The following is a 14,663-nucleotide window of genomic DNA, read 5'->3' on the forward strand; positions in this document are numbered from 1 at the left end:
TTAGACATATCTATGAAATGTTTTAACATATTAGGGCACCTATTTAGCGAATACATGTAGTTTGCATTTAGCCAACATAACCTATTTTATTATAATGACATACTATTGCAACATAGATATATGTAGATCATTTTTTGTTTCCTCATAAGAATTTATATGCATATCACATATCTATGTATGTAATTATCTTACATCTAAAATTTAATATTTACACATAGTATTTTAGTATCTTAACTACATCAAATTATATGAAAAAAAAGCATATTTAATTTCTTACAAATAATAAAAGTAATATTTTTAGGAAATTTAAAGATATATATGATTTATAAGTAATTATTAAAATATAATTCCTAGATATAAAAAGATATAAGAGTTGTTTATTAGTGCATTTGAAGTAGCATCACGATTTAATTAATTTTTTTTAAAAGTCACATTCATAATTGATATCGGAAAATACTCGATTGCTATGACGAGTAGGGTTGTCAAAAAAGTTCGTTCTTCGCGAATAACTTGTGTTCGGCTTGTTAAGTGGCTCGTGTTCGGACGAGTCAAACACAAACAATTTTTTTAAGCTTAAATTATAAATGAGCTGAACACAAATAACTCTTTGTTCGCTTGTATTACACACTTTTTAGCTCGAAATAAGAAAATCAAATAACTATTTATATAATAATATAGGAGATATATTTATAACTAAATTTAAGTCATAATAGTTTGTGCGATAACGTGTTTATATGATTTCTTTTAAATATATTTGGTCAATGTTCGAATATAATACTCTACATCTATTTTTTTTATTAATTTTAAAGAGTAAATTTCGAGCGGAACACGAACAAGAATATTAACTTCATGCCAAATAAGAACACATTGTTCAAGTGTCAATTTTGAATACGAGTCAATTTAAAACTCGAGCAATTTTGAATGAGTCAAACACGATCTAAATCTGAGCTCACTCAAACTCGAGGCTTCTATTTTAACAAACTGAAATATTTTTGGGACTTCATATTTAATTCAGATTAATCACACTATAGACTTCGTTGAGAAATGGGCGCGGAAGGTATGGAGCCCGCAGTCTTTGAGCATCTCATGCCTTTTGAGTTCCTCTGCTTCTCTTTTCCCAACCCTCTACCTTCTCCAGAAAACCCTTACTCCGAAACCCTCCGAGTTGCCGTCGCTGATGCTCCGTCTTCCCCGTCTAAAACATCCCCGCCGGCGATCGCCGCCGTGCTTGTCCCTAACCGCCGTGAAGACGATTGGGTATTCTCCACCGCCGCCGGACATTTCCAGCTCCTCCTCTTCTTGTCCTCTCCCAATCTTTCAATCTCTCGGCTCGTCCTTATTGGCAACCTCCCGTCCTGTTCGTCTTCCTTGCCGCGGCCCTATTCTCGTTCCCAGTCAGACGGCGAAGGTGCGTCACTGGATTGCTTCCAGGAGAGCTTAATGCCTCTACTGTATGCGCTGTGCCCTAAAGCTGCGTTTGTGAATGGCATGCCATCGATTCCCTTTCTCGTTTATGAGGACGGCGTAATTCGCTGTAATCCTGTTGAGAAGGTCGTCGGACACAGAGCCGGAGAGATGCTGGTGGAGGACGTGGAGATTGAAGTATCGCCTGAGTTACGGGAGCTCCGTCGCCGGTTGCGGTTCAAGAAGATGCCCAATCTCATTCAAACACAGGTACGGCTACTTCCCGATTCGGTTGATGTTGAAGTCTTTCGGCCGGAGATGGGTTCGTTAGTGCAACCCTATCTTGGGCCCATGGTTTCTGCGCTTTTCTTGAATGGTCTTGCTATCGATGAGGGTTTCCGGTCTGGCAATGTGCCATTTGTTCTCTGTGTTGGGGTTGGCGGAGGGCCGCTGGTAGTTTCCGGTCTGGCAATGTTCTCTGTGTTGGGGTTGGCGGAGGGCCGCTGGTTACAGCTCTGAGATGGCGTTTTGGGTTTCGTGTATTGGGGGTGGAGGCCGATGAAGAGGTTTTGAGCGTTGCAAGGAGGCATTTTGGACTGTTTGAAGACGAATTCCTAAAGGTATTTGTTGACGATGGAATCAGATTGATTGAGGATTATGCCCTGGAACGATCGGAGAGTAAACTTTTTCATGCCATCATGGTGGATTTAGATGAAGAAGATCCCATGAATGGTATTGGCGCGCCACCAGCGAAGTTTTTACGGAGGAATGTTCTTGCTGGGGCGAGAATGGCTCTTCATTCAAAGGGAATTCTGGTAGTGAATGTTATTCCTTCGGATGAATCACTATATGCAATGATGATTAAGCTTCTTCGCAAATTTTTCTGTGAATTGTATGAACTAAAAGTAGAAGATGGTGAGAATTTTGTTATCATTGCAACAGCTTCTCCCATTGGATCCGATTTGAAGAATATGAAGAAGCAGGGTGGTATTTTTGAGAAGTTGAAGAAATTAGGCTGTGAGAGTTTTATAGCTGGTATCAAGAAGATTTGAGGTTTGATTATAAAGCTAAAGTAATGGATAAACTTATTATTTCAGCAAAGATTTGCCACTCATTGCTGTATTATTATCCAGCGTGGTTTCATTTTTTTCTCAGAAAGGAAACCCTAATTACTGATTATTTAGTTGATTAGAAATTCATTCAGTAAAATATGGAATTTATGAAAAAGAATAGCTAACTTGCATTTATGCTTTGGTGATGATTGCTTCTTGGTAAATTTAAACTTGAACCTGGAGGTGTATTCTTGATTTTAAAATTTTGGAGTTAGTTCAGTATTTGGGGTAACGCTTTTGAGCTAATTTGTAATTTGAAATTAAGCTATACCATAATTTTAGTCTCTACGAGTGCATATATATAAAGCCAAACACATGAGCTCCATTGTCTCAATGCACTCATTTTCTCTCTTTCTCTCGCTATCTATCGAACTATCTCTTTCTTGTTCGCTTGCCTCTATTTTATCGTCCTACCTTTAAATGTCGGAATTTGCATGGCAAACCCACACCAAGAGTCAATTCTTTACATGAAAATTATTTCAATCTCAATTTTACAAGTTGTATTGATGTGGGTCTCTAAATTATATGTATGTTGTTTAGAAAATCAATTTTTGTGTATTCATTTACTGTATTTGTGTGAGCTATGGCGTGTTTCATTTTCTTTACTCCCATGTCAAATTGTTTTATTGTATCATTATTATAGTTGAAGCAATATTCTATATCATCATCTTCTCAATTTAATGCTATTTAATTGTCATTAATTCAAATTTTAAGTTGATCCCTCACTTGCATGCGCTTGCCAATCTCCCACCGTATGTTCTTGCTACTCTGCTGCTTGCATGCTCTCTTTGTTTGCCTGCTTTCCCATGCTAAGTCGCCAACGCTTTGTCATATTGATTGTGTTCATTGTGTTCTCATTTTTAGCTTTACTACATCTCTTACTTGCAACACTTTAACTCGATTTTAGCTCTGATTTTATCCATCTCCAACTTTCCCTATCATGAGTATCATGCCACATTGATCACCATATTATGCCCCTCTAATTCCACAATTCCCTCTGTTGCACACTCTCTCATACCCACAACCTTCTCACTCACATGCTCCTTACAGTTTGTCACTTATGTATTCCCGCTTGTATGTGTCTCACTCGCATACTCCTTATGACTTATGCATTCTCGCTTGTAGATGTGTTTGCTAATTGATCTCATTAAGTGATTGCTCTTTTACACCTTAGCCTTGGCTGAGCATGGTCTCTCCATCTGTAATTAATTAACTCATCTCTATCAACCCTCTTTTCTTTTATGGTATCCTTTGATTGCTCTATTGGCTTTGAAATGAAGCCTTTTTCAAATACTGATAGAATTATCAAACACTAGCACTAACCGTCTCTCGTCGAACTCATAAAAGATTACATCAGCTTGACTCTCTGGCTCTCAAACCAATGCACATTATGTTTTTGTCAATCCTCATATTGTGTTTTTCTTACCTTGATGCTTAATAATCAGAGACTTGGCATCCCCTCCATATTCATGTTTCAGGAAAACACAAAAAAGAATGAGTGATTTTCATCATTCCATTTACTTCTAAGATAATAGCAACTCTCGGGTGGGGCATATAACTTTGTTCTGCCATGTCGCAAACTTTTGGAGTTATCTTCTTCTAAGGTATATAAGGAGCATCGACCTTGGCTTCTATTATGTTTCTAACCTTATGCGTAGTCTATGTAGGTTGAACTAAAAAAATTAAATAAAAAAGTATAAAGAAAATCACAACTAATTATGTAAAGTCAATAATGACGAAGACATTTTTCACCATCTTCTGAGTTCGATGGCGTTTGGAGTGGTGATGGGTATCAATTGACAACGTTTGGATGAAGATAAACATCGAAATCTGCTAGGGGACAACAAATTTGAGTGGTTTAGGTCCTTTCCAGACGGATGGCAGCGGTTGAATGGAGGTATGACAAGATACGAGTAGCGAGGAGTATCCATTACCTGTTCTTAAGCAGATACAAATACATCACTTGCAAGAGGAAGAGGATACTACACTCCTAAGAGCATAGTACAGAGAAAACTCTCTCACACTCCTAAAATCGACAGTATTGAATATCCAAAACATTAACGCAAATTAGATAAAAGTACCCTAATTGAAAATACCAAATGAAAAATTAGAAAATAGGACAAAACGAGGAAGGAGGAAACATATTGAAAATATAAAAAAAAAAAGATCTCATGGCACGAGCCTGTTAATGTCACGATCGCAAAAACTACGACATGTATATTTGTAGAATTGCAATATTTAGGGACCTGACTTCTGTGATGATTGCGACCCGCTTCCATGTCAATCGCGTCTCATATCCGTGACAATTGTGCCCCACTTCATTTTTCCTGGGTAAGAAGGGCTTCACATTCTTTATTGGAATCTTCTGGAATCGATCTACCACCGTCATAATAAAATCATTGTCTTGTTATGTTTGAGATAGTCCCACTACAAAATCTACGCTCAAGTCCATTTTAGGCAACTTCAAAACATATAAGTCTTTCCAAAGTTTGTCCTAATAGAATAAGTAGTCATCTTCTTTGGGGACAACTAGAGTTGAAATTTCATGAGTTTTCTCGCAAACCAATTTTCAAACCATTAAACATGTAATATGATTCTCCCATTCCTCGTACTTGACTGAGTTTATCTTATAAACAAGCTTGTCTAGAGGAACCAACTCTAAAATGAAATTTGTAGCATGCTGGACGCTCTTAGCGGCAACCACGCAAGTGGTAAATAATTTGTCAGGATATCCAACAGCTCCCTCAATAAGGGTTGCCTTTTTACTGTTGTCGGTTTCTTGGACTCACTATCTCTTAGATCAATCAATTTTAATCTAGTTGGAGTCTCTCTCATGGGCTCATCTTGAATAACTAGCGTCTTTTTCTCTTCAGCTAGAAGTTGAATCCCTTCTCTTATATCTTCATTCTCTTCATGTCACTGCCCATTTCTTCAACTACTCCTTGCTTATTGATAGAGATCATTCTCATGTTTTGGTAATCTGATGCATTGTGCCCAAAACCTTAACAATTGAAGCACTCCTTGGCTGGGACGGATCAGGGAGTGCCGTTGGCCCACTTGTTCTCCACTCCGAACTAGTTTCTCCTTAGGCTGGGTCGACTTTGATGCTCTACTAGGTGTACTCTTCTTGCTTGATTCTAAGGTTGGACTTTACCTGTAAGATGAGGCGGTCACTCGATAATGTTGTTTCTCCATCGTTGAAGCTAGGATCTGAACATCGTTTAATGTCCAATACGACAATAATTAGACTGTGCTGTCAATAGACAATCTCAATCCTCCCAGACATCGAGCTAAGGTGTTCTCCACATGATCCACTAGCCTACACTTCAACATAAGCTGCTCAAGCTTGTGTAATTCTCTAAAGAGAAATCTTGCTATTATAAGTAATGCAGCCTGAAGAACATGTCATGTCTATACCATATTGGCACTTATGTTTCATCTCTCATTTCATCTTTGAATATACATGTCATGTCTATACCATATTGGCACTTACTTATGTTTCATCTCTCATTTCATCTTTGAATATATAGTAATTTTACTCTTCACTTCTTGCTATCGAAGATGCTTCAAGTGCTCACACCATAAGAAATCGTTCTTCCAGAACGTGGAGGTTTTTAGTTTGACGTCTTTATATTAAAAAAATTCCTTCACTATTTGAAGTCACTCAATAAACTCATCCAGATCTATGCAATTATCAAAATCTAATAAATTCACCTTTAGTTTAAGATCATGACTTCTCTTATGATATTCCATATTGAATCATTGAGGTGGTGGTTCTTTGTCATTGAAATGGCCTACTGAAAAAGATTCACTTCCTTCACTCGATCTGGCGAGCCACCTATGTGTGACCTCACCAGATTGTTTTCTTTTAGAGGCGACAAATTTCTACTGCATTTGGAGGATTTTCACTTGCATATCTTCCATTGTAAGTTCTTAAACATCTTGTTGAGGATTTTCAATTGCTATCTTTTTCTCTCGATCACGTTTTTGGCAGATGCAGGATTGCAAATTAAGGGCCTGCTTGGGCAGCTTATATTTGGGCAGCTTATAAGTGCGGCGACATTTTCGAAAACGCCGCCTACCCGTTTGTTTCGCACTTGGGCAGCTTATAAGTGCGGCGGCATTTTCGAAAACGCCATCTAATCGTTTGATTTGCGCGTTTTTGAAAATGTTGTCTGCGTATTTGAGTTTTTTACACTAAACATAGGCCGTGGGTCGATGCCCGCGGTCGACCTGCAGGCCACATTTCAGGATAAGCTGTTTATCCTGAAACGCACAAGCTGCCCCAAACAGTAATGAAGTGTTATACTGCATTACTGACCTCATTCTTTCAGATCACATAAAAAAATTTTCACCATTTAAACTTTCACAAGGTGACATGTATGTAAAAAATGAAGTTGAAATATATAAATACGTAGGAATTGAGTTGCATGCATGCAAACCTTCCAAACCCGTTTGTTTTGCAAACTCTCTAAAAGTTTCACTGCATTTATAGTGCTTGTAATTTCTCTGTCCTTGCAGGGCTATGTGCTTAATTGACTTTGGGATACCAATTCATCAAGACGACGAGCCGAACGTCAACCAAAATCAGTTGCTCGACAAGTTAGTTATATCGAACAGCACGAAGATGAATAAAAAGAGAAAAAAAATAGATCAACAGATACATTTACATAAGAAAAGGAACTTTGAGTTTTGTGCATTCAAAGATCCGGTTTTGTTTGTTGGCTATCTATCAGAAAATTCTGTATTTGTATTAGAGAGGCAGTGGGTGGATGTAGTGAAGAGCTTGGATGCTCCCGTTCATAGACATATATATGGAACCTAATTATGTATACTTTTGCATGAATCACAGCTGCAAAATGGGTTTTTGGTGGTTTACCCTTTCCCTTTTCTTTTTGGCAGGTCTCATTTATTTTGGTCTCATTTGTAAAATATTGAACTATTATTTTAGTGCTATTCGTTAAGAGTAATATTTTTTTTTATGTTAGCAGAGTATTATATTTTGAATGAGTAGTGTTATTTATATGAAGGCACAATATCTTTAAAGCGTCAAAGTCTGTCCTTGAAAATGTTGATATTCATTGGAGAAATTTATGGTGCAAAAATTATATTTATTCAATTTTTTTTTGGGATGTAGAGTTCTTCATCTCTCTTGAGTACATATAATTCTGTAAAGACTTTATTTTGATGGTAGCGAGGTAGAAGAGAGTTGGAAACGAGTCTTGAGAGGTTTTCGGGACAATGAGTCGGAAAAAAATGGCATGAGGTTGGTTTCTCGGATTATAATGTTTGAGAGGGAGAGATTTCGGGAGAAGATTTTGGATGCCTTTTCTTTTTTGTATAAAAATGAGAAAACAATAAAAAGTTATATAGTATAATATGATATCGATCAATGATATCTTAATAAAATGATCTTGATGGGGGATATCATGTGGTGCTTTTAAAGAAAGATGTACTTGAATAATTGTTAGTAATGATAATCTTCTCAAGTAGTTGTTCATTTCCAGGTTGGTTAGGTTATCTTCAAGGAAGAGATGTAATTCAGTTATTTTGGAAGGGTGGGTTCGATTCAACCACTTGACAGATGGGCTCGATTTTTATGAAAATCTTTGAAAACATCTTATAATTTCCCCTATTTTGATAAATTTAAAAAGATGGGTGGAGTCATTAGTTATCATTTGATTTACACTGAACTATTAGTATGAGCTTTACCCTCTGGTGTGACTAGGGGATACTTGATAAAGAATCACATCGGAGGCTTTTTGAATATGCACGATGGTTTTATAGTGATCAATGTATCTATGGAGATTGTAGAATAAAAACTTTTAGAGGAGAAGATTCTTAAAAGCTAATCAATATCCCCTGAAGCTTTATTTTTTTAATAAGACATCAATGTTCACCTTTTATGATATCACGAGGGATCAATAATGTAAGGGTCATGGTTTTAGGTTTTAGTAGTGTGAAAAATTTGTGGAGCTAGGAAAATAGGATCTTGAAAATTTTACAGTTGGGGCTAGGAATTGAGGTAGGAATAATTTGTGGAAAATTTTTTTATTTTCTTGGTTAAGGTGTTAGGTTATGTTATTTGGAATTTTGGTTTGGGTCAAGAAAGACAAAACCCTAAATATCTTTGGTTTGCTGGCTTTGATACCATATGATAATGTTCTAGGGCTCTTTGGAGATATTTAGGAAGGTGATTTAGCGAGGAATGTGGTTGTGGACTGGCATGGGAAAGATAATATGCGAGTTTGATGGGGTTTGGACTGAAAATAGCTGACGATTGATGGCATTTGGATGGAGATAAGCAACAAAATTTGCTATGGGACAATAGATTACAACGGTTCAACTCCTGTCTAGACGGATTTTAGCGGACGAATGGAAGTACAGTGAGATACGGGCGGTGAGGAGGTTCCACATATTTCCAAGTAAGATACACACACTAGGAAGATGATGCAATACTCCGAAGAGCATAATACAGAGAAAAATCTCTCTTGTTTATAAAATCAACAAAATTTAATATCCAAAACCCTAATACAAATTATATAGAAGTTCCCTAATAGAAAAAACATAATTGGAAAATAAGAAAATAGGAAAGAACTAGAAAGAAAGAAACAAAAGAGGAAACATGTTGAAAATAGGAAAACATGCTTCCATGAGGTCGCGTCCTCTTTTGTGTCAACCGAGTCTCATGTTTGTGGCAATCGCGGCTCGCGTCATCTATGCTCATGTGTAGCGGGTTTACACTTCACTTTTTGGGCTAAGTAGTGTATTCATGAGATTTGGTGATTGGATGAAATTGAGCTGTATGTGTACTCGTAGGTAGTGATAAATTGATGTGCTACAAGTTCAAGCTGTGGTTTGGGTGGTAGTAATGGCGATAATGACATATGGAGTGAGGATGAACTACAGGTAGTGGATGATTGATGACTACTTTTAGGTTTGGGTTGGTGGAGCATGGGTTTATAAAATTTGGTGGCCACATTCATGACCGGCTTTAAGAAGCTGCTGCGATATGCAATAAGAGCAAGGGAGGATCCAACAAGTGGTGGTGTTAGGGTTGGGTTAAGATCATCCTTTTGGTTAGAGAGAGAGGTGAGGGATAGGAGACTTTAGAAATGAATGATTTGTTCATGTTTCAGATAAAATTTGCTATAATAAGTAAAATTTCAGTGGATTTTGTTGAATTTTTTGGGTAATCTTTACATACCAGTATAGTTTGTTAGAAATCTGTTGGTAATCTTTACATACCAGTGTTGTTTGTTAGAAATCTGTTGATATTATCCCCCAACAAATTTATGGTAGAATTTTAATGATTAGGTTGTTGTAGTGATTGGTGAATCTATTAGCAAGTCATTGTTTTCTTGTAATGCCTTGTTCAAAAGCAAAATAAAATGTTTCTTCTAAAGCCCAATTGACCTTCTTTCTTATCTACTATAGGTCTATTGCTAGAATAATTGCTATATCCTATGCCTCTTATAGTTGTCTCTAGGAATTTACACCAATAAGAAAAATACTATGCACATTATTTGCTTAAATGTTATAGAAAGTCAAATACAAAATTAATGTAAAGGACGAATTTTATTTTTGGACGAAATTGATGACCTCGAGGATGATGGTTTTGACGTAATTATTGATAATACTCCATTATCTAATGAAAGTTTGTTATTGTTGATGATGGTCGTTTCAGTGTTGTGATTTCTTTACTGAGAATGAACATGAATATTGAGTATTGCATATGTTGAAATATTTTTCCCATATATGTTACTTGTACAGAATAAAATGTGTCGGTTAGTTGTTGATAATGGCGATGCATTGAATGTTATATCCACTCATGCACTAATACGGACTAACCTTATGCCAGGGCCTCATCCTGATCCCTTTCATGTGAGTCAGGATTACCAAACTTCATTGCTAGTGTCTACTGGATTCTTTCTTTCCATTCAGTTGTTTACGAAGTTAAAATATGATTTGATATCCTGCCTATAGATATTGCTCATATTTTGTTAGGCGGATCAAGAATTTATTATATAGATGTGATAAACCATGCTAACGAAAACACGTAATTTCAAATAAAAAGAACACCAATAAGTTATTTGTAGTGAAACCATTGGAAAAACCTCTCCAATATACGTCACATAAACCATATTCTAAAGTTAAATTTATGCTCAACCGAAAGAGAACTACAAAATTAAAATTGATTGAGATTGGCTCTCCTTTCCACCTTTTATTCCTCTTATTATCAGATCCTTTAATTATCTCATTTATTTAGTCTACTCTGCCCATACTTACCTTTGACTATAGGATTCACATTGAATTGGTTTAATTTAGAAGATTAAAGATAGAGTTTTTTTATGAATCTTCTCCTCACCTCCTCCATATGAGGGAAGTAAGAAACATTCCTCCTAAGACTTGCTTATTTGATGTGGTCACCAATTTTTTATAGAGTTTTTTTTATATTACTTCAAATGAGCTAATCGATATGCTACCCCCTATGACTAATTCTCAACATAAAACTGACTGTATATCATACTTTCAACTTCTAAGCCTTCCACATTATTTAATGAATTCAAAATGTATGCTGAGTTGGCGTAATAAGTAAATGACATTCTTCAGAAATGCTTTTTTTCAAGAGAGCCTTACTCCCTATAATTTATCTACTTTATTGACTCAACAAAGGATGAATATGAAAGAATGTGCGTTGACAGATGGCCATTAATAAGATGACCAAGCATAGGTGCTTTGGCTAGATGCCATGCTTGATCTAGTTTATGGCTCAAGCTATTTCTTGAAATTTGATTGAAAATGTGATTACCATCAGTATTCATGTGATGAATGAAAAATTTCATTTAAAACAACAATAGTTTATATGAATTATTAGCTGTATATTTTAACTTGTCAATGTTTCTAATACTTTAATGAGGTCATGAATAGAGTTTTGTGTCCATTCATAGGAAAGTTTATGGTTATATGTTTTGGTGATACTGCGAGTTTTATTCTGTGAGACTATCTGGAACACTTGGGATTAGTTTTATTTTTTTTTTTGGAGTTGAGAAATTATATATTAATATTAAGAAATGATTTTTCGTACAACTAGAAGTATCTTTTTAGGATTCATAATATTTGCTAATGAGCTTCAACTTGATACTTCCAAAGTAGTATCAAGTTGAAGCAATAATTAATTAGCCAACATTAAAAGAAATTTCTGATATTTGATTTTTTATATTTTAGCTACATTCTATATGAGATTCATTAAAAATTTCATCGCCATTATAGCTAATAGTTTTGATATTTTAAAGAAAGACAAGTTTATCTTTATATCTGGTGTCAGTATGATATTTTTTTAAATTAAAGTTTTGTTGACATATTCACAGGTTCTTAGATTATCTGTTTTTTTTTAATGTTTTTAATGTTGCCTTTTATGCATTAGATGTAGGTGTAGACAGTGTCCATAGCTAAGAAAATCATCCCATTAATTTTTTTATTGAAAATTTTAATATAGTGGCTCGATCCCAAATCAAATCAATGCATCAAGCATGACTACTATCATTATCGTCATCAAAACCTTAACAAAATTTAAAGCAACCGGATTTGTTCAAGCATGGAACATGTGTAAGATATTAATTACTACTCTCCTGTCTTATTTAATTTGTGAAATTAACATATGCTAAAGGCTTCAAATCTCCTTCCAATTGTGCATGGTTGACAACTCCAAATATATATGAAAATTGCTATCACGAGTATCGACTCCCCTTCCTATTTTAGCACAGCCAACCCCCTTGCTTATATTAGGCTTAATGTCATATATTAAACTTATGTAGTCCTAGAGCATTTTTGAATGAAATATCACTTTCTTGGGGACTTGTTGCAAGTCAAGTGGTGGTTTGATGACTTTTTCTTGCCAAAGATCCTTGCCGAGTTCTTTTAATTACCATATGCATTTGCTTTAGCTATCTCCTTCTTCATATCTCTTTATAGCCAATCCCTCATCTTCATTTTGCCACAGATCTTTAGTCAACTCCTCTCTTTTTGCGGACCTACACTCCCATAACGACCCAAACTTCAGCTCTTCCCTTCTTGTGGCTCTCAGTTAAGACTAGAACCACCAATGTGGCTTACCTCCAACTTCCCCTATCCCTAGTCAATATCCTAGTCACCACTAAAACCTTGATAGCACTCATCAAGCCGTTCTAGAATTAACCTCCCACAACAGTTCAATTAGCTTCAACCCTGCATAAAGTTTCTTCTCACCATGACCATCAAGTCATGTTCATGGATTTTTATTCATTATTTTAACCATTGAGTTTTTGCATGATTTGTTTTTATTAATCTATCTGAACAACCTATTTCAATGTTACCGTAGATATACGATTTTTTCTTTTGATTTTAATTTTACCTGCCAAATTACCCATGTAATTGTTTTTTTTTAACATTTTTTGCTAGTCCAAACCATTCAGGTCTATTTCAACTACCACATCTTACAATAAATGTTGCCCCATCCATGTTTCTAATATACTGCATTAGAATAAGCATTATGGTATTTTTGAGAAGGAAATTACAAACATAACTCTCAATTTTTCTGTATTTACATATCTAACACCTAAAATGATGGTACTTTTGATGTAATGTGAAAGATTTAGTTGTATTAATGTAAAAAGCAAATTTTGTGTGTTAGATATGTAAATTCATATGAATGGAGTGGCATGTATGTAAATTCCACTTTAGAAAAAGCTGTAAAATTTTTTATCTAATATTTAAATTTATTGGCAAAGACATTTATGGATTGGTTTTGATGTTTGCTTACTGTGGGCCACAGACTCAGCTTATGTGTTGTCTATGATGATGAGTTAGTTCTATGTTGAGTTATGCTTGGTAATCTGCTGTTAATGACTAGTTTATATGTCTGATTGGTTTTAAACATTGTGCAGAGCTGTTGTGGCACATAACTGTGTAGAAAGATTTACATACATCCCACTTAATTCCTATATATTTACATATATCTAATTCCTAAACTTCAATTTTCAAATGCATGCCACCTTACATCTGCATGGAATGGCGTGTTTCACTTCTTAAGAGTTAAAATAATGGCATTTTTAATGTGATATGAAAGATCTGGGTTGTATAAATGTAAAAAGTAAAGTTTAAGTCTTAGATATGTAACTACATAGGAATGGGGTGGTATGTATGTAAATGCCTCAACTGTATATTGTCTTTCTCTTCTGTATATATGTTACTTATTTTTATCTGTTAAGATGATTATTAATCTTCTTGATTCCAGATTTATACATTCTGAAGAGCTCAATAATGGCCAAGTTTAGCGATACTTTTCAATCTCATAAGATGGTTGCATTGTTTATATTGGGTTATTTTGATAAATATTTATTTCGGTTTTGGATAGGAGGAAAATTAAGGAAATTGAAATGAAATGCAAGCAGATAGTAAGTTTGCATTCGATGAGATGAATTTCAGTCGATGCTCTTGGACATTTATACATGTATTTTTATTTTTCATTTTATAATTTCATAAGGAACTGTTTGTTGGCTTAGATATTGTTCGTAGAGCCATATCGAGATCTTGTTATAAATTTGGGATGAGGGTAATAAGTTTGATCGAGTTTTACATATCAGTGAATTGTCTGTCTGAAATCTGTTGATATTATCCCTCTACGAATTTCTGGTAGAATTTAAATGGTTAGGCTGTTGGAATGATTGGTGAATCTATCAGCAAGTCACCGTTTTCTTGTAATACCTTCTTGTTCTTCTAAATCCAAATGACCTTTTTAATCCAGTACTCTTAGGTTTATTGTTAGATCTATTGCTAGATCCTCTACCTCTTATAAATGTCTCCATGAATTTACACCAGTAAGAAAAATATTAAGGACTTTATTTGTTTAAATGTCATAGAAATGTCGCATACAAAATTGATGTAATTTAATTTTTTTTTTTGGAAGAAATTGATGACCTTGAGGTTGGTAGTTTTGATTTAATTATTGATAAAGCTTCAAATTTTAATGAAAATTTATTATTGTTGATGATGCTCATTTGATTGTTATGATTTTTTGTCTGGTAATAAAAATGAATCTCAGTATTGGAGATGTAGAAATATTTTTTTCCATGTATGCTACTTATAATGAAAGAAATGTTTAGATTA

The 14,663-nt window shown here is 35.0% G+C and overlaps 2 protein-coding genes across 3 annotated transcripts in view; both read left to right on the forward strand.

Moving 5' to 3' along the window:
- The window catches only part of LOC110022921, a 264,353-nt gene that overhangs the window by 80,533 nt on the left and 169,157 nt on the right, over positions 1 to 14,663 (forward strand). The gene's annotated exons all lie outside the window — the stretch shown is intronic.
- Positions 1,039 to 2,564, forward strand: LOC110022923 (methyltransferase-like protein 13). 2 transcript variants are annotated; one of them, XM_020722084.1, is made up of 2 exons: positions 1,039 to 1,857; positions 1,911 to 2,564. In XM_020722084.1, the coding sequence occupies exons 1-2, from the start codon at positions 1,045 to 1,047 to the stop codon at positions 2,454 to 2,456; spliced, it is 1,359 nt and encodes a 452-aa protein (XP_020577743.1). In that variant the 5' UTR covers positions 1,039 to 1,044; the 3' UTR covers positions 2,457 to 2,564. The 2 variants fall into 2 exon arrangements, with proteins under 2 accessions (XP_020577743.1, XP_020577744.1); XM_020722085.1 differs by having other exon boundaries at positions 1,039 to 1,805; positions 1,862 to 2,564.

Source organism: Phalaenopsis equestris, unplaced genomic scaffold (assembly GCF_001263595.1).
Source record: "Phalaenopsis equestris unplaced genomic scaffold, ASM126359v1 Scaffold000203, whole genome shotgun sequence".
In the NCBI taxonomy this organism is placed as follows: Eukaryota; Viridiplantae; Streptophyta; class Magnoliopsida; order Asparagales; family Orchidaceae; genus Phalaenopsis; species Phalaenopsis equestris.